General features: G+C 35.6%; 5 protein-coding genes across 6 annotated transcripts; 2 read left to right on the forward strand and 3 right to left on the reverse strand.

The window, feature by feature from the left end:
* Window positions 1-400: 400 nt before the first annotated feature.
* Window positions 401-8,214, reverse strand: eefsec (eukaryotic elongation factor, selenocysteine-tRNA-specific). The gene is made up of 7 exons (XM_067460103.1): window positions 7,917-8,214; window positions 6,365-6,572; window positions 5,718-5,814; window positions 5,143-5,307; window positions 3,224-3,853; window positions 2,531-2,687; window positions 401-768 (listed from the first exon to the last, which is right to left on the reverse strand). Exons 1-7 carry the CDS (start codon window positions 8,212-8,214, stop codon window positions 587-589), a joined length of 1,737 nt encoding a protein of 578 aa, XP_067316204.1. The 3' UTR covers window positions 401-586.
* ruvbl1 (RuvB-like AAA ATPase 1) lies at window positions 8,107-14,496 on the forward strand. Its single transcript, XM_067460106.1, has 12 exons — window positions 8,107-8,230; window positions 8,936-9,101; window positions 9,362-9,448; window positions 9,549-9,681; window positions 11,204-11,355; window positions 11,468-11,557; window positions 12,434-12,583; window positions 12,667-12,730; window positions 12,833-13,031; window positions 13,526-13,628; window positions 13,751-13,842; window positions 14,025-14,496. The coding sequence occupies exons 2-12, from the start codon at window positions 8,961-8,963 to the stop codon at window positions 14,182-14,184; spliced, it is 1,371 nt and encodes a 456-aa protein (XP_067316207.1). The 5' UTR covers window positions 8,107-8,230; window positions 8,936-8,960; the 3' UTR covers window positions 14,185-14,496.
* Window positions 14,497-14,594: 98 nt separating this feature from the next.
* mustn1a (musculoskeletal, embryonic nuclear protein 1a) lies at window positions 14,595-18,521 on the reverse strand. Of its 2 annotated transcripts, none has more exons than XM_067460110.1 (3): window positions 18,382-18,521; window positions 16,301-16,424; window positions 14,595-14,905 (listed from the first exon to the last, which is right to left on the reverse strand). In XM_067460110.1, the coding sequence occupies exons 1-3, from the start codon at window positions 18,397-18,399 to the stop codon at window positions 14,817-14,819; spliced, it is 231 nt and encodes a 76-aa protein (XP_067316211.1). In that variant the 5' UTR covers window positions 18,400-18,521; the 3' UTR covers window positions 14,595-14,816. The 2 variants fall into 2 exon arrangements, with proteins under 2 accessions (XP_067316211.1, XP_067316212.1); XM_067460111.1 differs by lacking the exon at window positions 18,382-18,521 and adding an exon at window positions 16,496-16,620.
* rft1 (RFT1 homolog) lies at window positions 18,396-23,585 on the reverse strand. Its single transcript, XM_067460105.1, has 13 exons — window positions 23,353-23,585; window positions 23,160-23,245; window positions 22,961-23,080; window positions 21,963-22,152; window positions 21,764-21,865; window positions 21,545-21,679; window positions 21,372-21,450; window positions 21,233-21,283; window positions 20,609-20,739; window positions 20,377-20,521; window positions 20,162-20,267; window positions 18,641-18,890; window positions 18,396-18,560 (listed from the first exon to the last, which is right to left on the reverse strand). Exons 1-13 carry the CDS (start codon window positions 23,413-23,415, stop codon window positions 18,396-18,398), a joined length of 1,623 nt encoding a protein of 540 aa, XP_067316206.1. The 5' UTR covers window positions 23,416-23,585.
* A 197-nt stretch (window positions 23,586-23,782) lies between these two features.
* c12h1orf74 (chromosome 12 C1orf74 homolog) lies at window positions 23,783-24,732 on the forward strand. The gene has a single exon (XM_067460109.1). It carries the CDS (start codon window positions 23,947-23,949, stop codon window positions 24,730-24,732), a length of 786 nt encoding a protein of 261 aa, XP_067316210.1. The 5' UTR covers window positions 23,783-23,946.
* The last annotated feature ends 597 nt before the right edge of the window (window positions 24,733-25,329 follow it).

A 25,329-nucleotide genomic window follows, 5' to 3' on the forward strand; every position in this document is an offset into this window, starting at 1 on the left:
TTGCCGTAACGTAACTGGAATATATGCAAATCTGTGAAGCAAAACAGTAAACAATGATAAGTCTTATTGTGGTCTCTAAAAGGTTGTTTTTTTAAATAAAATTGTATGTTTCTTTTTTTGGGTGGGAGGGGGAGGCCTCAGAAACATGCATACACAAGCAGGCCTACATGTGCACAAACAAACATAAATAGTGGAAAAATGGATATTTATACATTTAGAGTATCTGACGATGGGGTGTTTGGAAACCTTTGTTGCCTTTTTGCGAACAGAAACATTTGCCTATATTCACAATGATTTCTGCCCTAGAGCAACGCCACTCTCTACACCAAACACAAACACTTTCCATACACTCTTCCAAACAAAATGTAAATCATAAAAAAACAGTACATTGCAACTACAGTAGTTTAGCTAATAGAGTTCTTTTATTAGCAGTCATATAACAGCACTTATTAGAGTAAGGGAATTATGTTTTCATTTCATGCGAAGTAACAGAGTAGAAACTCTGCACACAAAAAACATTTACAAAAAGTGTTTGTTATTCCCGTCCGTTTTTCAGCTCTTATGGGGAATTATATTGGACTGAGGGTCAGGACTGCACCATCTTTTTGTGGGGATCATATATGTAGCGTTTGAAGTTCAAATGTATGGTAACTGGCTGAGCGTCTGGCTTGGTTTCCTCAGGTTTGGAGGATTCATTTTTGGCCCCACCCTTCCCCTTTTTCTTAGATGAAGAGGATAGAAGCTGCTTGGTTTCTTCTTTCAGCCCCTCTAACAGAAGAGAAAGAAACAACAGGCATTGATGGACAAAGGGGCATACAAAGATACTAGACAGAAGAATATATCCTTTATGTTTTGGATGGATACACTGATCACAAGACCATTTCAATTTTAAACAGGAATTAACTGCTGCAACTGCTAATTTAATTTTATTAAAAAAGTTAATAAAAATGAATAATATTGTGTTTTTGTCATTTTATATATTTTTGTATAAATATTGCTATTTTGGTTTAATTTATTTTTATTTTATTTTTCATTTTTATGTATTTTGCACTTAATTATGTCAGTGCTTCAACTTAATTGATTCCCAAGGCCACATTTCTACTTTATATAAACAATTTCAAGTAACACTTTACAATACGCTTAATTTATTCCAAAATAGGCTTAAAATTATTTTATCTAACATGAACTAACCATGAGCAATATATTTGTTACTGTGTTTGTTAATCTTTGTTAACATAAGTTAATAAAAGTCCATATATGCCTATATGATTTGGCATTTGTTTTAGACAAAGTAATGTATTTACACTCTGGTAACAAAGCATTTTAAAAACAGCAGACAAGTTATTTCGATAACACATTACAATTAGGGTTTACTAGTTAACATTAGTTAACTATATTAGTTAACATGAACATGAACTATTACAGCATTTTAAACTCCAGGACCATTTTCTGGGATTTCCACCTGGATTTGGCCTACCCAAATTGAAAAGCTTCCCATACACACATACAGTGGTCTAAGTTCAAATTTGTTGGTGTCATTTTACAGGAAACCCTTCAAAGTTACATAAAGCACTGCTAAAAGTGATAAACATGTAAGTATATGTTGTCTAAGCTGTTATAACCCCCCCCCCCCTCCAAAAAAAAAAAAAAAAAAACAACCAACCAAAAAAAAAACATTAGGTGCTTTTTGATTATGAGTTTTTTTATAAATTAATTTTTGAAATTGTGTAACTCAGGCCCTGTATGCTCATAGGTCCATATATGCCTATATATATTTATTTATATACTTTCAAACATGAATTTATAAAAAATAATAATAATCAAAAAGTCTACTTTTTGATTATTAATAATCGCCTACTTTTTTGGGGGGTTATAACAGCTTAAACAACATATACTTACATGTTTATCACTTTTAGCAGTGCTTTATGTAACTTTGAAGGGTTTCCTGTAAAATGACACCAACATTTTGAACTTAGACCACTGTATGTGTGTATGGGAAGCTTTTCAATTTGGGTAGGCCAAATCCAGGCGGAAATCCCAGAAAATGGCCCTGGAGTTTAAAATGCTGTAAAAGTTCATGTTCATGTTAACTAATATAGTTAACTAATGTTAACTAGTAAACCCTAATTGTAATGTGTTATCGAAATAACTTGTCTGCTGTTTTTAAAATGCACACATTTATGGACACATTCTATAGACTTCATTTCATTGGGCCTGAAGAGAGGTGTGTGCGTGTGTGTGTGAGTGTGTATGTACACATGTATATTTGTGTGGCTGTGGTCTACCTACACAAGAGCGCCTTGAGGGTCAGGAAAAGGATGTGTTATTTTTTTACATATATTTAAGATACAGCGTGCATTTTTGCTGTGTAACTTTATATGAGAGCAGCTTTAGTGTATATGCTGTCTTTGAATAAATGATTGAGTGCATGGCTGTAAAAATAAGTCAGCAGACAACAAACTTAGAGGAAGGAGGGAAAAAGAGGCAAAGGAAAAGTAAGTTAAATGAGAGTGTATTTGTCTTTGCTTACCTGGTATTCTGATTTTGATCTTGCCACTCTGGCCGAATCCACCTTCAATGGACCCTGTTTCTCCCGTCGACAGGATAACTTTTAAACCCACAAACAGCTGAAGATTCGTCTCCTTCTTAAACAGGTTACGACCAATCACAGTGTAGTCATCTGTCACCTGACCAAAGATAAAAAAATGGACAAAAGTGCCAGAGAACAAGGTGTTAATAAAACGTCAAATAAATAATCAAATTAGAAAGAATTGTGTACGAGAAATTTAAACAAAAGATGACACCAGATTGATTGATTGATGACACCATTCCCATTCAAAAATCTATGGTCGGTAAAGATCTGTAATATTTTTCTCAATATATTTTTGTAATAGTCTCTTATGCTTACCAAGCCTGCATTTATTTGATGAAAAATACAGTAATTAAAAACAGTAATTATGTGAAATAGTATCACAATTTAAAATAACTGTTTTCATACATAATGCATACTTTCTGAACAAAATCATTTCTGTATTTAGTATTTCTTAAAAAAACAATAATAATAAAAAAAAAACTCAAACACTAAACTTTTTATTGGTGCGCTCTCTCTCTCTCTCTCTCTCTCTCTCTCTCTCTCTCTCTCTCTCTCTCTCTCTCTCTCTCTCTCTCTGTGTGTTTTTATTTATTATCAATATATAAATATTTGTAGTTATAAAATAACTACCCGTTCCACTGCTCCTTCTTTCTGCTTATCTTTGCTGATTTTGAGTCGAGGGAGTGCTGTCTCTGTGTAGTTTTTGTCCTCAAACCCTTCCAGAAGCTTTCCGTGAAAAGCAAGCCTGCATGTGTTACCATGGATGTCTGAGTCCAGTCGTGACCCAATCACTAAGCAAAGTGGTGGACATGTGACCGGTCGTTCAAACTCAAGTAAAGCCCATTGCTGTGGTTCCCCTCTCCCGCCTTCTGCTTGACAAGTCAAATACTCATCCAGGTGGTGAAACTCCCAATCAAATGAAAAAGAGCTTGCACTTTGTTCTTGAGAGGTGGGACTTAGGTCTCCATTTTCTTTGTCGTGAAGCACTCGATTGAAGAATGAGATACGCGCCATAACGGTTTCATGTCCAACGGTGATGTGAAACTTTGCACGGCTGCTAAGTGCTCCGCGATAGTATTCAATCTTTTGGACGGATATAATAGCAGCGTAAAGAGTATGCAATGAACCCGGTGTGCATACTACACCCCGTTCTAACAGCTTCGGGTCAAACTGTGTCACACACACGCCAACCCGGTCTCCTTGCATAGCACTAGATACTGGCTTGCGAAACATCTGCACAGATTTGACCTTGCGAGTTACCTAAGGAATAAAAAAGAAATGGATATAAGGAGCTTATCATGTCAATACCTAATGTTGGAAAATATTTGTTCACCTATGATGGTGAAACTGACCATTGGAAAAAGACAAAAATCTTTTTGGATGCAATTTGTGGAGTTTGTGCATGTGTTTATACAGTCTTGCTTAAATGTTTACCCACCCTTTGCAGAATCTGTGTATAATTTTAACAAAATATGAGGATCATACTAAATGTTCAAGAGAAGAAAATGGCTGAATTTATTAAAATGACCCATAAAAAAGATTATGTACCCTTGATTCTTAATACCGTGTCGTTACCTGGATGAATCTCGGCTGTTTTTTTGGTTTGTTATGATTATGATTTGGTTTGGTTTTGATGTCATGAGTCCCTTGTTTTGTCCTGAGCAGTCAAACTGCCCAACGTTCTTCAGAAAAAAAAATTCTAAGTTCTGCAAATTCAATGATACTCCTAAAGGAAACGCGTCTGTTGCCCTTCGGAAGCAACAGAAGATACTTACATGTTTCCCAGAAGAAAAATGAAGTACAATTTACCCTGATCTTCAAATTCAAAAAGTTTTGAACAAAGGAAAACAAGGGACTCATGAACAGCCATCACAAAACAAACAACAACAAAAAAAAAAGCTGTGGATCATCCATGCAACAACACACAGTATTAAGAATCAAGGGTTCATTTTTATCTATATATTTTTAAGTATATGTAAACATCTTTTATATTTAGGACAGCACTAAATAAAAAGAAAACATCCATTTTGTATGATCTAGTATTTTGTTAAAATTACTCACATTTTCAAAGATTCTACAAGGTGTGTGTAATTTTTTGAGCAAGACTGTATGCTAGTTTGTTAAAGGGCTGGGGTTGGAGAGTTTTTTATGTTTTTGAAAGAACTCTCTTATATTTACCAAGCCTGACTTATTAAAAAATATATATATATACGGTAAAAGCAATAATAATGTGAAATATTTTTTCTATTGTAATATATTTTAAAATATTTTTTCTTGTGATGTAGTCTTCAGTGTCACATGATCTTTCAGAAATCCTTCTAATATGCTGCTTTTTTGCTCAAGAAACATTTATGATTATTATTATCAATATTTAAAATGGTTGTGCTTGTAAAAACTGTGATACTTTGATGAATAGTAAGTTCAGAACTTACAAAAGAACAGGAATTATTTGAAATAGAAAGAAAGAATAGACGAAATCTTTTTAAAAACCTCACTCATCCCAAAACTTTTGAACTGCAGTGTATGTATTGTCATGTTTAGATCAGTACCTTTAACGCCGGTATCTCCACAGTATCATTAACGCTGAGCGACCCTTGTAAAATGGTGCCAGTTATGACTGTTCCTTGGCCACGGATGGAGAAGCAGTGATCTACAGCCATGAGGAGAGCACCTGACGGATCTCTACGAGGAAGGAAGGCCTGGGCCTTCAATAACTGAACACATAATCAGAGACAACCTCAAAAATATGGTCCACCCCTTTCAAAATACAGTAATAACAAAAAGTCTAAAATCACCTAAAAAAGAGACCTAAAATCACCCTTAAGCTATAATGACAACATCCACTCAAGCTAGTAAAAACTAGTTTGTGCTAAAATCTGATATCCAGCATGATTTGACAATGTTCCCAAAAAATGAAATCTGATCTTTTGTTGTGACAAATTTGCAAACATTTGCAAAAAATTTAGTTAGTGTCCTATATATACAGTATCTTCAAGGATTAAAACATTATTTTACATCATAACTTTTCTTGACTTTTCTAGACTTTTCTTTAATTTATAAAATAATGTACAAAATTTAAAACTGGTCTTTGATCTGTGCTGTGACAACACACCCACTAACTCACATCTATGAGTTCAGTTATCGCTTGTGGCTCGTCTGTGTCCGGGGCCTCAGGACCGCCTGGCTTTGCTGCTACAGCAATTATAGGGCACCCTTTAAATCTGACAAGCAAAAAATAAGTCATGTCCATTTTATTTGTATAGCGCTTTTCACAATACACACTGTTTTTAAAGCAGCTTTACAGAAAATGTTTATAATCTTTACATCATCATTCCTTATAATTGCATTTAGCAGAATGGAGATGTTTAATATACACTATAAATAAAATTGACGGTTTTTGTTGGTTTAACTTAAAAAAGTAAGTAACCTGGTTGCCTTAAAATTTTGAGTTTATTGAAATTAAAAATTTGAGTTGATACAATGAAGGAAATTTGTTTAATAAATAGAAACTCAAAATATTTTTGTATCTGAACCACATAAAAAATTTGATAAATTATTTGGCATGTTTTACTGCGTCATCAGAAATAAAACACACAATTACCCAATATGCTTACAAAATCTTTTAATAATATTTTAATAAAGGTTGTCGAATCTCAAAAAATGTTCATTGTATTAACTCAAAATTATAATTTCAATGAACTCAAAATTGTAAGGCTTTTTTTCTAAATATCTTTTTACAGTGAATAGTGAAACGTGCTTGACAGTGTCTACCTTGTGTTATCGAGAGTTTTTTGCATCCTCTTGGTCATTTTGTCAATAGACGCCTGTCTCTTGTCACTAGGCAACAGGTCTGTTTTGTTGAGTATGACGATCATGCGGGAACAGGTGAGCTGACCAATCAAAAGGCACTCTGCTGTTTGTGTCTGCATACCTTTCACAACGTCAACCACCAATATCATCAGATCAATGATCTGAGCACCTGAATGCAAGTACACAGATGAGAACAAAACATATCATAAGTATAACATAAGTTCAGCAATGACAAACATATCATCATGCAAGACAGAAAAAGAGACCAAAAATAAGAGAGGCAGGAGACCAGGCAATTGCCTTTCCTTTCCCTCTTTTTCTCTCCCTCTCTCTGGCACTTATTCTTTCCTGAGAGATCCCCTCTGGGGGAGAGAGGAAGTCAAGCTGGAACCCTGAACAGCCCCCTTCCGCCTTAATCAACCACATGTGCCATAAATGCACACACACACACCAATGTCATCAATGCTATTACAGACATTCCCACTACACTAGAGTTCTCTGAGATTGTTTGGTCCCGGAGGAAAAAAAAAAAAACTTCTAGACATTGTTTCTCCACATCATATATTTTTATTCGTAAATCCCTTTTTTATAATACCTATGAGATTGTGTATGCAAGAAACCGAGTAATGTTAGCTACATTTTTCCAGTATAGCGTGATATCAAAAGCATTTATTGTACTCATAAGTATCTAGGTTAGCGAATGTGATTGTGTCAAAGACTAACTTAGAATAACTTTTAGATTGCTATTAATATTTCAAGACAGACATTTACTGGACTAAAGCAACTTAGTTTTACTTGATTATTCATGCGCATTTAAAAAAAAAATCATGTTAAAATCTAAGTGTCAAATACGATACAACAGGTTTTTGCCCTCCACAATTAAAAGTACAGAACTTTGACCATAAAACTAAGCATTACATGTCATCTCACTAAGACATTATCAGGAGAGATAGTCAACTGATATTTATATGCATGCATTACAAGCTAATAGAATTTCGTCTTACTTTACATGTAAATAACAACATAATTGAATTAAATAACTGTGCAGATCTACATATTTCTTCTCAGTTTGAGCCTCATCCTCCTCAAGAATGAACTCAATATTCTCACTATTATACTATATGAGCCATAAAAGCCTGATGTATATGATAGGCTACACAACATATGCTAGTTGATCTAATATTTATCTAATAAAATACATTTTACTGACAATTATTACATGTCAGTCTCTAAAGGGTTAATATGATCTCTTCCAACCCACACACACCACCTACTGATCAAAAGTGGTAGTGCTGGACCAAGTTTAAAATGCCTTGACACTTGACAGGTTGCTTTTTTTTCTCCTTACCCTACTACTACACATTAAAATACGTGTGGTGTTTTGCATAATCCATGGATTACATATCGATCTACGCATTCTTGTAAAACATTCAGTTTTGGTACTGTAGTTTTTTTCTTTTTTTGCGTAACCCTTGGTCAGCTGATATAAAACAAGTCATTTTTATCCCCTTACCCCCGATGATAGTGCGTATGAGGGAGGCATGTCCCGGGCAGTCCACCAATGTGAACTGCAGACTGTCGTATTGTCTGTCCCCGCAGGACCCTCTCAGGTGCTCCGGTAAGGGCACCGTAAACGCACTAAAGCCGAGATCCAGCGTGATGCCCCGCTCTTTTGACTGCGGGTTCTTGTCAAAGGCTGCGGTGGATGCGGTGCTGCTCAGCGCCCGGGCGAGAGAGGTTTTTCCGCTGTCCACATGGCCGAGGACTCCGACGTTAAAGTTCAGTGTTTTGGGAAAACTGGAATCTGCCATCACGGGGAATTGTTAGGTAACGTTAACAGAGACAAAATGCGCAGACTTTGAACTGCTGACAACTAACGTTACGCTGTTAATTCACCCCAGCCAGCTCAATATTCAATAATCAGTTAACCAAACGTATCTAATTTGATCGAATTTAATATTATGAACTTATTAGTTCTGATATGATATATTAAATTACATGCTAAATATCTCTGCTCTTACTGCATTCAGCAAACTTTTCTGAAATTTGACATTTCTTCTTCCTGTGCTACCCAAAAACAATCTCTGACAGATCAGTTCAACTCATTTGTTTCTGGTCAGCAGTCGTATTTAAAATTAAAATAAAAGTAATAATATAAACTAATAATAAAAAAACATTAAATTATTTACAACATGTTTAATACATAATTATGAATTTATTTGCACTTCACACAGAAAAGTAGATTTGCGGAACCTACAGCGGTTAGCTTTGTTCCAGTACTACATTTCATATGGAGCACAAACGGAAAATAGGGGCGTGTTCAAAGTGATCATTACAGACATTAGCGGCATCCAATGATTAAACAGAAATTCCACAAATTGACCAATCGAAACAAAGAATGACTAAAGAACGTTTCGGGGGCGGTACTTCCTCAAATCGCCTTGGTTACCCACATGGAAACGCGGGTCTCTTGTGTTTGATTTCAACGGCCTTTCATGAGATTGGCTTGAGGTGGTTTTACTCACGTTTCAGAGCGTTTAATTAACAAATAAGAAGCATGAAGATCGAAGAGGTGAAAAGCACAACCAAGACGCAGCGCATCGCATCTCACAGCCATGTGAAGGGTCTCGGGCTTGATGATGCGGGTAATGCTAAACAGTCCGCGTCCGGACTAGTGGGACAGGAGACAGCTAGAGAGGTAACGTTAACGTTAGAGATCATTTTCATAATTTTCCAGTTTGTGAATGGGAATTCAGTACATTTACGGGAGTAAATGATTTTGATCATTTGTATTTGACTGATTATCTGGGAAGAACGAATACAAAATATCCAGAATAATTAGCATGTGTCAGTAGTATGTTCCACATTCACTAAGATTGTATTGTTGTGATCATAACCATAACACATTCTAGAGATTATTAATATTTACTTAAATAGTCATTTTAACCTTTGTATTAGGCTTGTGGCATCATCGTAGAGCTGATTCGTTCCAAAAAGATGGCTGGCAGAGCTATTTTACTGGCTGGACCACCTGGAACAGGCAAGGTAAGGACTGAGACATTTTATTGTATCAGTTATTGTAAATAGTTTCACAGCTGTTGTATTTGTGTTTATGGTATGTTAAATTTATTTTTGTACCCCGCAGACTGCTCTAGCATTGGCCATGGCACAGGAACTGGGAAACAAAGTGCCGTTCTGTCCTATGGTGGGCAGTGAAGTATATTCATCAGAAATCAAGAAGACTGAAGTGCTGATGGAGAACTTCAGAAGAGCCATAGGTGAGCTCTCGCGCAAAGAACCATTTGCCAATGAAGCACAGTTTTATCCTATGTGTTCAAGAGAACAAAACTTTTGCATCCTGGGACATTGATGCAACATATCTATAATAAAAATAGAAGTTGCTGCAATCCGGGGAAGCCACTGTGGCTTTTTTTGTCCTGCGTCATAAGTGGCTTGTGCCTTAGAGCATGCAGGCCAAGCGCAATAAACGCTGTCATGTTCTCTTGCGCTCAGATGTCTAATGTTTGTAAAAACAATGCGACTGAATTATGTTCTGGGACATTTTACCAAATCATTTTGAAGGTAGACTCTGGCCCAGGCATTTTAGAATAACTCAAACTATGAATCCGACACGCTGGTTAGTCCAGTTATCCAATTGCACATGAGTTTCTTGTTGCTTATTGAGCGATTTACTCAGTAAGTGTGTTTGCATAATAGTTTATGCACTTAGGAAATAAAATAAAAAATATCCAACTCAATTGAGTGCATTTTTTTTATGCACGTTTTTAGAATACTGGATTTTTGCGCTAAAATATCCAAAAGCCACAAGGCCAGTGTTATATATTTTGTTCTGTTGGGTTCTTACAATATCCCAAATATTTCCAACTATTTGTTAATTGTGAGAAAATTGCTATTTTAACCAAGGACCCGGGACGTCTGAGGGAATCGCCTGTCAGTTGCAACATATCTGCGTTACCCTCAGTTTTATTCTGCAGAAACTCTTTACTATTGGCAGTGTGAACAAGTGTAACAGCAACTGCTGAGGGAATGCACATAGTGACGTCATAACATTATTGTAAACACACTTATGTATCTAATATGAGCTGCGTTACCTCATACTCATGACATAAAAAGCGGAAATGGCGCCAGCGACTGTGTCCCGTAATAAAAAGTCTCGCTGCTTGCGAGCCGTGTGTTGTGTAACAATCGCTCCAGCAGCCTTGCTCAGCTGCTTCAACATTCTTGCTCTGCTTCGTACTACAGTAACGTTAATAATCACATTCATGTACATGATATATGTCCGAGTCCTATCCTAAATCTTTTCCACTGGTTGTGAATCTTGATGTCCCAAGATTCTGAGCTTAAACGTGGCATCATCAAACTACGCCTTTGTTTTGAATAGGTGCCATCTAGTGGTTGGAAAACTTACATAGTAAAGCTTTGCTGCTCATCTTTGTGTTTCCAACGGATCCATCCAGAACTTTTTTATGCAATATCCTAAATTTACATAAAAAAGGTGGATGGAAACATGGCTATCATAGTCTTATATTAGCCGCCAGTATGAAACAATGTGGACTGTGTAATCAAGTGAAATATGCATGCATGCACACATTATTACACCGTTGACAGAAATGTACTGGCATGGGCAGTTGAATACACACAGGTGAATAGACTCATAAGTATTTAATATATAATTTTTTTTTAAAGAATGTATTGGTAGATCTACTAGATATGTGTTAGCTTTATTTACATGTTCTGTTTATTTTTGTTCTAAAATTCTTGTTTTGTTTGTGTATTCAGGTCTGCGTATCAAGGAGACTAAAGAGGTGTATGAAGGAGAGGTCACTGAACTGACCCCCTGTGAGACGGAGAACCCAATGGGGGGCTATGGCAAAACTATCAGTCATGTCATTATCGGTTTGAAAACAGCAAAGGGCACCAAACAGTTGAAGGTAAGGAAGGGAAACCGTGCTGTTTTTTTTTTTTGTGCATATTTGGAAACTTTTTTAGATTTTACATCTAAGTTACAAGTCATATCTCACAACATTTAATATGCTCATGCAGCTGGATCCCAGTATCTATGAAAGTCTGCAGAAGGAGAGAGTGGAGGTCGGTGATGTTATCTACATCGAGGCTAACAGTGGGGCAGTCAAGGTATGGACGGATTTGCTTAATATCTCTCTCTCTCTGGCCTATATCTGCTGTTGGCATGTTGAAGTAATCTTTTGTCAGTGCAGGTGGGCAGGTAGTCTGGCAGTGGTATAAAGGACAAGATTGTCTTTCATATTTTTGAATAAGTAATAGGTCTACCTTTATTCAGCAAGTTTCTGTAAAATAAATGTTGTTCTTTTAAACCTTTTTGTTACCAAATATAAAATACAAAAAAAGTATTACCATTTCCACAAAAATATTAAACAGCACAACCGTTTGCAAATGCTGAGAAATGTTTCTTGAGCACTAAATCAGCATAATAGATTGATTTAAAAGTATCATGTGATGAAGACTAGAGTAATGACATGGGAAATAGATAAGCTATAATATTTCACAATTTCTGTATTTTTATCAAATACTTGCGGCATTGGGGAGTGGTAACACTTCAGTCTAGGCTCTAATTCTCACTATTAATTGCTTATTAGCATGCATATTACTAGAATTAAGCGGTTTATTAGTACTCATAAAGCACACATTAGTGCTTTATTCTGCATGAACTTATTATATATCCCTTAATCCTACCAATACAACTACCTTACTAATAATAATCAGTAATTAGGAGTTTATTCAGGCAATAGTTGTAGTTAACAGTAAGAATTGGACCCTAAACGAAAGTGCATAAGAAATTTCTTTCAAAAACATAAAAACAAATTCCTGTCCCAAACACTACTTGTACATGTGTTTATAATTGGAAAAAAGTATTTAAAGGAAATCCCACATCACATAAAGTACAGTACAATTCACTTGTAAAAATAAAGCAAACATCTCTCAAGGGACTTAAGTTCATTCATAATCAGTCTTTCTGTTTTTGGTTTGCAGAGGCAGGGACGATGTGACACGTTTGCAACAGAGTTCGATTTGGAGGCGGAAGAGTATGTACCTCTACCGAAAGGCGATGTACACAAGAAGAAAGAGATCATTCAGGATGTTACACTTCATGATCTGGATATTGCTAATGCAAGACCTCAGGTACATGCACAAAAACATCATGTAGATCCATTTGAAAAGCTGGATACATGACACTAATAATGCAAGTCTACTGTGTTTTCTAGGGAGGCCAGGACTTACTTTCTATGATGGGTCAATTGATGAAACCCAAAAAGACAGAAATCACCGGTAACATGGTTAATTAATATTTTAATATACTGATAATCCAAACAGGTTTTTAATGAGGCCATGTTTAACCATTTCTTTTGCGTTTGTGTATTCTGTATACAGATAAACTGCGAGCGGAGATCAATAAGGTTGTGAACAAATACATTGAACAGGGTGTGGCAGAGCTGGTTCCTGGTGTTCTGTTTATTGATGAAGTTCACATGCTGGACATTGAGTGTTTTACCTACCTGCACCGAGCGCTGGAGAGCTCCATCGCCCCCATCGTAGTGTTTGCATCCAATCGAGGAAACTGCCTTATCAGGTGTGTTTTTGATGGGACACGTAGGTTATATTTAAAGTTAATTAGCTTTGTCACAATTTTGTAAAATGACAGGATATTTATTTAGGTACACACTTTAAGTTTAATTATGTAAAGTGCCCGTTTTTATGAATTTTACATTTCATTCCATGTGTAATATAGCTGTTTGTGAGTGTAAAAGGTCTGCAGAGATCAAAGTACACAACAAATAGTTACTGGCCCTCATTTACAAAACAAACGTACAACAGGGAATTGCAAAACTTGCCATTTATCAATATAGACGTAAGCGGTGGCTATGATCAGACTCATTACACATTAGGCCTCATCAGTTTTGCTGTTCCGTTAGTGCCATCTGTTGTTAGAAATTGAATATGTAACCTTAACAATATTGGAATTAATTTGATTTGCAATTTGCTGTGACCAACTGTTAGAATAAACCATTTGATTAGTTGCGCAGTTGATCGACAAGTTTATCAACCTGCATAATTATGTTTTAGGGGGACAGAGGACATCAGCTCTCCTCACGGAATTCCTCTGGATCTGCTGGATCGAGTCATGATTATCAGAACAATGCTGTATACTCCTCAAGAAATGAAACAGGTGTGCATGAGCAATTGTCAAAATAAGCTCCTTAAAAAAACAGTGAAATAAAGTTATTACAAAGATATATAAAAGATGAAGGGTACATTACTCATTTTTGTTTAATTTGCATGTTTCTTTAGATTATAAAGATCCGAGCTCAGACAGAGGGCCTCAACATCAGCGAGGAGGCATTATCTCACCTTGGAGAGATCGGTACCAAGACTACACTCAGGTAATACTTGTGACTACGTGAACATACACATTACTTATAATGTTATATCCTAATGATTTAGATTGAGCTGCCATATTTACTGTCTTGCTACAACCATTCTCAGTTATTCACTATGAAGAAATTAGAATGAACACAATTTGGTTATGTAATGTTGGCTAACGTGTGTGTTTGTGTAAATGCAGATATGCAGTGCAGCTGCTGACACCTGCTAATATGTTGGCACGAGTTCAGGGGAGAGAAGTAGTGGAAAAAGAAAGCGTGGAAGAAATAAATGAACTCTTCTATGATGCTAAGTCCTCTGCAAAGATCCTACAAGATCAGCACACCAAGTTTATGAAATAACTCTCGCTTTCTCTGTTTGCTTTACTGGCTGATTAGTTCACTTTTGTCATGACATTATAAAAGTATGACCGCTGTACCAAGCCAAGTCATGGCTACTGTATTGTTCTACCCAGTTGCTGTTAGTCACAAATGTCAAACAAGAACCGGGAGATCTTTGTTAAAAACATGCTTTCCACCTGATTGCTTTCGTTTTTAACCCCTACTTTAGTTATTCTCCTGATAAATTCTCCATTGTCCTTGTCTGCTGTCCTTTGTTTTGAAAATAATAATTTTTTTTGACAGTAATGTGAAATATAAATTGGATTAAATTAACTTTTCTGACCATTTCATTTCCACATAATCATATATAAAACTAAACCAACAACAACAAATTATTACCAAAATAAATGAGTAGTATTCTTGTGTCTGACTCCAGGGAAAATATATATTTTTTTATTTTTATGTTTTCAGTCACAAAAACTACTCAATGTTTAACTGTGCTGTTGTAACGCGACTCATCACGTGTTACTTAGAACTGTGATTCTTGTAGTGTTCAAATAAATGTTGATGCTTTAGATTCATTTAGAAATGCTCCTTACATATCATAGCTGTAGGATTCAGTGAAACAAAATTAAGTGTATGGTCCCGCAGTGTTATTTTCTCTTGCTGGGTTTGTTAAAGGCGGTCTCAGATCCTGAGGGAACTTTGCTGAAGACGGATGGCGCGGCCTTCCCAGCTCGTTCTATCGGCAGAGAAAAACATACTCAGAATACACAATATTACAAACTACAACATCCTGCACATGAATTTCAGATACCTCAAAACAAATGTATGTAAAATATACATGTTTAAACTGATGAAACAAATTAATAAAGCATTAAAAAGCTATAATGTAAAAAAACGAATTTCACACATAAAGAATCAAATGGTTTACACAATCTTAGGAAACACTTCACAATAATATTAATTTTGAACATTTTGTTAATATGAACTACACTGTAAACAATTATATGATCAGTAGCCTAAGTTATGACAACATGTTTTTACATTGCATAAACTCATCAAAATAAGTTAAGCAATTTTCAACTTTTTTTAATAAGTTATTCAAGATTCAACTCATTTTAGTCAGTTTAATGTAATTTAAGTTGAAATTACATAAACATCCAAGCTGATTGTACTTAAAGGCAGCAACTTTTTTTTTACAGTGTAACAATAAATACTTTTAAAGCAGTTATTAATCTAAAAATCTAATATAAAATAAAAAAAAATGTTAATATTGAATAGACCCAAAGTAAATGAACAGTTGTATTGAAATTGTAATAAATGTATAGCTTTTTGTTAATGCATTAATAATTGGACCTTATTGCAAAGTGTTACCCAATCTTTTAAGTCTTTGATGTCAAATGTCAAACTCGCAACATTTTCATATTCACGGGAACATATTGATAATCTGTTTCTACAATAGAGATGAATTCATACATTATAAAATGTTATACAACTGGAATATTAAAGTCAAGATTATAAAATGCTAATACAAATGCAAGGACTATATTCAGGAATAAAAATCAGAAACTCAAATTAGTCAATATAAACACATAAGACACAATAAACATTGCATAACGAGTGACTAACATTGCATAACGAGTGACTAGCGTGTCCTTTCTTTGTGTTTGTGTGTTCTGACTTCCTGCTATATATGGAGTGGAAACACTATAAAATGCAAGCGCTCACACATCTGGTTCACTGTGTGGGGACTCTTATAAACAATGGTTTTTATATGGTTTTCTGTACAAACTGTATATTCTATCACCTTACATTAACCCTACCTGTCACACGACTGTCTGCATATTCACATTTAAAAAAATAAAAAAAACCTAATAATATATGTGATTTATATGCTTGTTTCCTCACAGGGACCTCAATTTAGGTCCCCACGGTGGCACGCATACCCATGAGTTGGTGTGCATTAAGGTTGAAGTCCATACCAAGATAGAAATCATGAACACACACACAGCTCTACTTTTTCCTTTTGGCCCAAAAAACAAACAAAAAAACAGGGACACTAGGATTCAGTGGCATTTCACACAACCTTCCTACTGAATTATTACAGTTTCTAATGAGTTGCTACTCGACTCACCGCATTCCTGCATCACCTCAAAGGTCTTGCCCTTCACCTCTGTTCCAGATGCTAGTTTATCCCTGGCTCCAATCAAATCGTCCGCTTTCACCTCAGGCCTCTTAACTTCCTCTTCCTCGCCTTGCTGAAAAGAAACAGAAAATGAATGATAAGCAAAAGGATCTTTATTTCTTCTGTCTTTCTTCTTTCTCTTACTTGAGACATGATCAACTTTCAAAATCAGTTGTGAAGTCTTAAAGTCTTGCTTAAGTTTCTGTTTTATACTTGTGCATTTATACACACACACACACACACACCCTTCCCTTGCCGAGTCCAATCCCAAATGGACCATAATTCCTTTGGCCAAAGCATGAGTCACACTGTTCCGCCTCCCATTTAATATCAGTCACTGTTCTTGTAGGGATAAACACATGGTTATTTAAGGATGACATCTTCAGTACTTCAATTAGTTCCAGCAGCTCAGAAATGAAAACAGTTTATGGTTTCTGTCTTGTAGAGTATTTATTGCTCATGTTAAGAGCTTCTAAATGAGTGTGTTTATTTGTACACTGTTGTGTTTGTTGTTTTGGGGGTTGCTTGTTTGTGAATGTTTATTTGTCTCTCTTGCATATTCCATTGGGATTACACACTTTTTAAGTAGAGGTAATTAGGACTCATTTATAATGCACTGCCATTGTTAACTCTTTATCATCTGAATTTATAGCATCATTCCTCCAGTCTTCAGTGTCACATGATCCTTCAGAAATCACTCTGATTTAGTTCTCAATGGTCATTTCTTACTATTATCAATGTTGAAAACATTTGGGTTACACTTTAATTTAAGGTGATGTGGTTGCATTGTACCTAATCAGATAAGTACTGAGTAATATTAATAAACACATGTACTTACTATAGTTATGGATATAGTTTGTTTTAGGGTTAGTTACTTGTAATTATTGCAATTTTTTTGTAGAAACTCTAATGCCTTTTTTCAGGGTTGATTTATTATTTCAAGGAACATTTATTAGAAATAGAAATCTTTTTCTAATAATGTAAAAGTCTTTACTGTCACATCTAATTGATTTAATAAGTATTACACAATAAGGTTTCATTTGTTAACATGAACTAACAATGAACAATACTTTGAGCAATTATTAATATTATTCAATGGCAATTTCAACATTTATTAATACATTTTTAAAAGTAAGTTGTATTTGTTAACATTAATACACTGTGAACTATAAACAATTATATTTTTACTAACATTAACAAAGATTAACTTTAACAAATTAATATAACACATTATATATAGCTCATTGTTATTTCATGTTAGCTAATGCATTTACTAATGTTAACAAACAGGACTTTATTATAAATTGTTACCACTTTATGCATCCTTGCTCAATAAAAGTATTTAAAACAGTTTAATTTGTACCCAAATATTAGAAGAGTAGACATTATTTTCCAGTCATCGAAAATGTTTTTTAAATAGACAATTGTAACAAGAACCATTTAAATTTATTACATAACCATTTTATACATACACTCAATTTATACAAAGTTCACCACTGGTTTACACAGCTATTATTTTATAACCATTATTTTACCAGGAAAAAGCACAAGATCTCTTGCAAGAGCATCCTGGCTAATAGTATATCTAGTAGTAATGTTATGTAAAAGGTACAATGTTACAAAATATTTGGTCAATGTACTCTGTTGATATGCTCATTAACACAAGCATTAATGTTCAAAAGATGAAGAATCACAATGCATTTCTTGTAGTATTTCATGGGAATGACAGGCACATTGCAACAGTAGTTACATACTGAGAAATCTCTTGATATCTTTGCATTACACTGCAATATTGTGTGTGTTTGTTCCGTTATCAATCAATAAAATATTCTATATGGACAAAAACCTTCAAACTGTCAGCATCTAAGTGAACTTCTTTTGATGTCATAAGCAAAAACTAAAACTTAGAGGTAGTGTGTCTCCTGGAATAAACAATCCCATTGTTTAAAGAAAACAAAATGTTTGTAAAATAATATCTGCCAATGTTTGACGAGGCAAAATAGTCCATGACATGTTAGTGTCCACCACACCTCAAAGTAAAAGCTCATGTAAGTTTCTTGCTGTATTTGGGTAGTAACTGAGTTGTAACAAACTCAACAAGTCTTGTTTCTGTCAGAAATACTGTGATGACCACACCCAGGAGACAAACTGCCCCCACGGCAACATGAACCAGCCTTAGCAACCAGCCACCATCGCAGCAGAACATGCTCTGAAAGACAAAATGGTTTTAAATCAGATTTGAATTTGTTCATCACAACTATATCTATATTTAAATGTTAACAATGATACCTCTGAGAAGGCTGTGAGGATGGCGCTCACTCCAAGTGTAATTATGACAAAAGAATGTGGGCGGAGCCCCCACAGCGGTGCGTATTCAGTTTGCAGGAAGTAGCGACGTATGTAAACAATACTGTGAGTGATTCGTAAAGCCATGTTACAGCAATTTGCCAAAATGAAGCCAATGCCCCCTAACATCCAGGTTAGCCAATAAGAAAGCAGCAGAAAAGAGGCAGACAGGCCCAGCATCACTAGATTATATCTAGAGAGAAAGAGAACAATTTCTTATAAAATGACATTTATAAACACATATACATATTCCCCCCCCCCACATATTATATATATATATATATTACACACATACATTTACATTATATATATATATATATATATATATATATATACACACACACACATACACACACTTATTACACTCCAGTTCAAAAGCTTGGAGTCAGTCTTTTTAAAAATTGAATTCTGTTAGCAAATATATGTATTCATCAAAGAATCCTGAAAAAAAATTGTATCAAGGTTTGTACAAATAATGTGTAGTTTTAACGCTAGAAGTCGCTTATTCAAAACTAATAATGCTTGTGTTGGTAACTGATATGCAATTCATTTTAACATATATTGTATGAGCTCTCTCTGATTATGCTATGTTAGCAGCTTGCCAAAATTGTCTCTGGGTTATGGTAAAAAACATGTTACTCGTGGTAAATTTAAAAAACCTGCGATTCAAACAATACGTCTAACCATGTTGAGCTATATAGCAATGATTCATTTTCTGTCAATGAATGTATCCAAACAGTTGCTCATCTTTCTAATAAAACACAATATATTAAAGTGTCTTTGGTGTTTCCATGGTTTCTACGAAAGTAAAATCGAGGGGAAACGTAGATATTACGTCATTGACAGGCGACAAACGGACAAGGTCTGTGTCCTGGTTAAAATTACTTATTCCTCTGGATTTAAACAATGTTGGAAATGTTTGGGATAATGAAAGTACACAAGTCAACAAAATATATAACACTGTTCTAGTGGTTTTTGGATATTTAATCTAAAAAATCTTGCACATTATGTCTGTAAGCAGCACCACTGGTTTGGACTGTGATAAGCAATGTTTCTTGAGCAGCAAATCCGTATATTAGAGTAATTCCAGAAGGATCATGTGGCACTGAAGACTGTAATGATGCTGAAAGTCCAGCTTTGCCATCACTGGAATATATTAATCTTTAACATAAAAAAAGCATACAAAATCATACTATTACTGCTTTTACAGTATTTTTGGTCAAATAAATGCAGCTTTAAAAAAACGTATTTGCCCCAAACTTTTCAACATTAGTGTATGTATTTATATAGATAGATAGATAGATAGATAGATAGATAGATAGATAGATAGATAGATAGATAGATAGATAGATAGATAGATAGATAGATAGATAGATAGATAGATAGATAGATAGATAGATAGATAGATAGATAGATAGATAGATAGATAGATAGATAGATAGATATAGTAATTGTGTTGTTCACCTGTCAACCTCCTCTTTGCTCATGGCAGCAAAAACAAAACACTCTGTTACTCCATTAATAGCTAACAGTAGAACATAACAGCTATAACACCGTAGGAGAGCTGGTCCTGCGAAATACACAAACAAACCTTTTAAACTTTTATGGCACACGCACACAAATGTATTGTTTTTGTATGATATATGTACATCTAGCATCCAGTATAATTCATGTTTTACCAGCGCCGCTGCTTAGAAGCTCCCCACCATAGATGTCAAGAGCTAGATGAGAATATGCATAACCAAAAACTGTGATGATCAGACCAATCAAAAGCACCAGCTTCAAAAGACATTCCAGTACCTCAGCTGCCATGGAAACTTCTTCCTGTGGACCAATCAGCATTTTACAATTATTCAACCCACATCTGGCTGGCTCCACTAAATAAAGTTATGACCTTAAATAGATACTGACTTGTTTTTGATGTCGTACATCTCGTCCACGCTCCAGGACTTTAGCGAAGAACACATAGAAACTCTCCTCAATGGGCAAAAAAAGAAATCTTGCCACCATCGAGCCCAGATTGTTTATTATATCATAAACCCCTTTAAAAAAATAAGTAAAGAGAATTATGATGTGTATAATAGTATAATATTTAATAAAATATAACACACTGCCCAGCCAAAAAAAAGTCACTGTTTGGATTTAAATAGGCAAATGCTTAGGAGTCTATGGTTGGATCATTATTGCAGTGATGTTATTGTAAACAACATCTAAAATTGCTATATGTAAACAACCGTGTAGAAAGACATCATGGCCATATTCCAGGATGACAGTGTTAAGATTCATCAGGCTCAAATTGTGAAATAATGGTTGTGAGGGAGCATGAAGAATAATTTTCACACATTAATTGGCACCTCTTAAATTCATTGGCAGCCTTTGTTTGGGATGTGCTGAAGGAGACTTAATAGAGAGCTTGAATCTTGCATTGTAAATACAAGATCTTGACCAAAAATGTATGCAACTTTTGATGGAAATAACATCACAACATTTTTTGGCTGGGCAGTGTAGCTTGTGTGTATGAATGTACAAACTTACCCTGGTCTCCAAAGTTAAGCACATTCAAAAAAGTCATCACATAACGCTCGCCTATAAAATCAAAATGAAATATTTTATCAACAGCATTTAAACAATTACTACTACTATTTCTATGTAATTGAGAATGATATGCACGTACCTTCTGTAAGTATCTGTTTGAGAAATGATTGTTTGAAGAAGCTCCAGGTTAGTGTGGTCAACTTCCAGTTTAGCAGTGGCTAAAAACACAAACAAACATACATTATAACTGTTAAACGGAAAGAAAAGTCTACAACAGACCAATGTGGTGTTGAGTTGTAAAATAAGTCACACCTCGTGATCAACCCTAGATGGCAGAAGGTCTGTTATGTGACGAACAGGGAACAATTTCTTGTCTGCTTCCTTTGAGCCAAGGAAATGGACAAAGTATAACACATAACAAAGGAGCAAAAACCCTGCATAGACACACTGTCAAATGAAAAATACAGAATTAGGATTACAAACTGAAATGTATTGCAACTGAAAACTATAGATGTTGTATACGTTCAGTACCTGGGCTGCAGAGAAGATATAGAGTCCCCATTGAGGCGCTGAGACCACCAACACTACCGTAACAAGACATTTAGCAATCATGGCTAAGCTTTCGGCAATCACCTGGGAATATGCATTGTTTGATCAGATAGTTTCATCTTATTCAATCTACAATGATTCTATTAATGCAATTTAAAGTATATAAGGCAGATTAGGACACCTTCAAACGGACGAACATGTGCATGTGTGCAAGAACCCAAAGAGGTTCAGCCAGCAGCTCTGTAAGTGCAGACAGGCAGAACAATCCAACAGCGGGAACATAATGTGGGATGGACTCTGGATCAGGTGCCTGGAGCACCCACCACCACACACACACCAATAACACACCCCACACACACCCCAGAGGAAATCTGCCAGTTTGAGAAGAAATTCAAAGAACATTTTTAAGTTTTAGGTGAAATATTCCTCATGCAATTAGCTGTCTGTTACTCTCTAATAGGTGGAATTTCTGTACAACATCATGGGTAATGTAGCTGTTCACCACAAATTCAGCTGTTAAACATGATTATTTAAAAAAAAAAAAAAAAAAAAAGTTAAAATAATGCAAGCAGATGACAGAAAAGTTAATGGGTTAGTTCACACAAAAATGAAATAGCTGCCATAACCCATGTCGTTCCAACCCCGTAAGACCTTCGTTCATTTTCGTAACACAAATAAAACATTTTTTATGAAATTTGAGAGCTCTCTGACCACAGCAATTTGATTAGCGCTTTCAAGGTCCAGAAAGGTAGTAAAGACATTGTTGAAGTAGACCAAGTCAACACAGTGTTTTTACCTTAATTTTATGAATTGACTAGAATACTTTTTGTGTGCAACCCCTGCTTACACATTGTCAAGAGTGTTTGAGACTGCTACAGATGCAAAGATATTGTTGAATAAAGTTGCTATTTTTTATGGTTTTTGCGCACAAAAATATTCTTGTTACTTCATAAAATTAATTGAATCAGTGTAGTCACATGAACTATTTTAACAATGTCTTTACTACCTTTCTGGAGCTTGAAAGTGCTGTCTATGGAGGGTCAGAGAGCTCTCAGATTTCATGAAAAAAGACGGGTTTGGAACACCATGAGGGGGAGAAAATGAATGACAAAATGAATGACAGAATTTTCATATTTGGGTGAACATTTAATGAACCAAAAGTAAATTTCTAGTACTTACGTGAGCCATAACAAATTGATGACCTGTCTCCAGTTACGCCCCGCCTCTTCCCCACTTAGACACGCCCTTCGGAACGCCTCCCTAGACAAAAACACCAGTGTAGAATAGAGCAGCATCAACCTGTAACAAAAGCAAAGATTTGGAATTCCTGACCCATTCAAACGAATATTCGATACATTGTGTGTAACTGTAAACACACCTAACATTTACCACGCCCATCAGCTCCTTGGACACAAAACGCAAAGTAAATGCATTCAAGAGAAATGTCAACACTCGAAACATCACCTGAAATATAAAGCATATCAAGATGAATACTGCTTTATTATACGTCTATAAAAGTGTATTTGGTGTCTAAACCGTAATGTGCGTACTTTGGTTAATAGTAACGTTACCTGAAGCAGGACATTATAAGAAGCCAGTGTTGAAGCACTCTTGAGAACATCCTCAGAGCCCATGGTGAACTTTTACTTTTTTTAACTTAACTGTTTAAAATCACTGACAACAAAATCACCGAAATTCGCCGGTGAAAAATAAGCGCTATATTCGCTTCATTGTACAGATATTACTATGATACTGCACTACAGTAGTCTCCTGTTGTATTTGCCATTTAACAAGTGTACAAGTTGTCAAAAAGAATACACTTCCTTTTCATAGCGATTTTAAAATAAAAGTCTTACCCGGAAGATAAAGGATCGGATTTTGATTCACCCCATGACTCGAATCTTGAATCACCTTAAAAAAAAGATTCATTCGGTGTTCTTTTTGCAGGTTACAAACATGAATATTTTGTGTTGAACACTTCAATGAATCATTTACTCGATTCATTAAAAACACCGAGTCAAAATAGTTTTTTTAACAACACCACAACTGGACCACACCAGTGCTAGAATGTGAGCATTCTTTAAATAAGTCTAGAAGTTATATTGTCTGTCTTGCTGTCAAGAAACATCTTATTTTGAATTATATAAGTAGAAAACTGAGGCGCAATGGTTGCCACAGAAATGCTAATTTCGGCCGCTCAGAAGTTATTGTGCCCTCGTAAGAAACGTCTATCTCCGTCTGCATGTCTCGATGTGACTGTTCAAATAATGGCTGTGGATATGAGCATCAAACCTGCGCTGTTGTACGACAGTAATGCAGCATCTCCAGAACAGCTTAACCTGTACCTCAGTTTACTACAGGAGTCTGATGTTGTTACTAATCCACTAAGGATTCTGTCCATCGATGACAACACATTCATTTTTAACCCTGCCACTGTTCAGTCCCACCTGGATGAACTGCTCCAAAGCAAAAGTCTCCTTCTGATTGACGTATGTTCCTCAAGAAAACAACCTGTCTTGGCTGGCTTGGAAAAGAGAACTGAGGATATGATCAAAAGTCTTTCAGGATTCTTCATGAATGAACTGGACAAAGGCTCCTCTGTGATTGTGTTGGGAGAGGAATTGTATAATGACTGGAACTTGTGTACTCTCTTTGGAATCCTGTTAGGTTATCCAGCCTTCTACTGGTTTGACCAAACTAAGGGATTTGGGAACTGTCTGTGTATGACACCACTGGTGGTGTGTACTGTTTGGGTCACATGGAAAATACATGACATAAATCATCGCTGTTGTCTTTATTCATTTAGTGTTCCCGAGGAGCTGTGGTCAGAAGTACAACATCATATGCAACGGTGGACGGAGCATTTGAGAGAGAGATTTAACAAACAGACAGTTCTGACTGATCTCTGCTTTTCTAGGGATGCCGTCACTTTGCCTGCAGTGACCCTTTGAATAAACATGATTTATGTTTCATTTAATGTTACAGTTGTAAAAATGTATTTCAGACACTTCACATTAGTCATGGTTTATTTGTTTAATTCCTTTGCCACACCACATATTTTCAGTTGTATGTTTTTCGTAGATTTCGTACCAAACAACATATAAAAACGTGTGCATTGTGTTGGATCTCAACTTATAAACTAAAAAAAGTAAAAAGTTTATCTGCATACATACAGTATACACTGATCAGGCATAACATTATGACCCCTGAAGGTTTGCTGTTGTATCTGGCACCAAGGTGTTTACAGAAGATCCTATAAGTCCTGTAAGTTGTGAGGTGGGGCCTTTATGGATCAGATTTGTTTGTCACATCCCACAGATGCTTGATTGGATAGAGATCTGGGGAATTTTGAGGCCAAGTCAATAGCTCAAACCATTCCGGGTCCAGGTTCTGATGCACACAGCAGGCGGCAGGGGTCAGCATTGGCACCCTGACTGGTCTATGGCTTTGCAGCCCCATACATAAACTGATGTACTATGTATTCTGACATATTTCTATCAGAGTCAACATTAACTTGAGCAATTTGAGCTACAGTAGCTCGTCTGTTT

This window comes from Pseudorasbora parva, chromosome 12 (genome assembly GCF_024679245.1).
Source record: "Pseudorasbora parva isolate DD20220531a chromosome 12, ASM2467924v1, whole genome shotgun sequence".
Taxonomy (NCBI): Eukaryota; Metazoa; Chordata; class Actinopteri; order Cypriniformes; family Gobionidae; genus Pseudorasbora; species Pseudorasbora parva.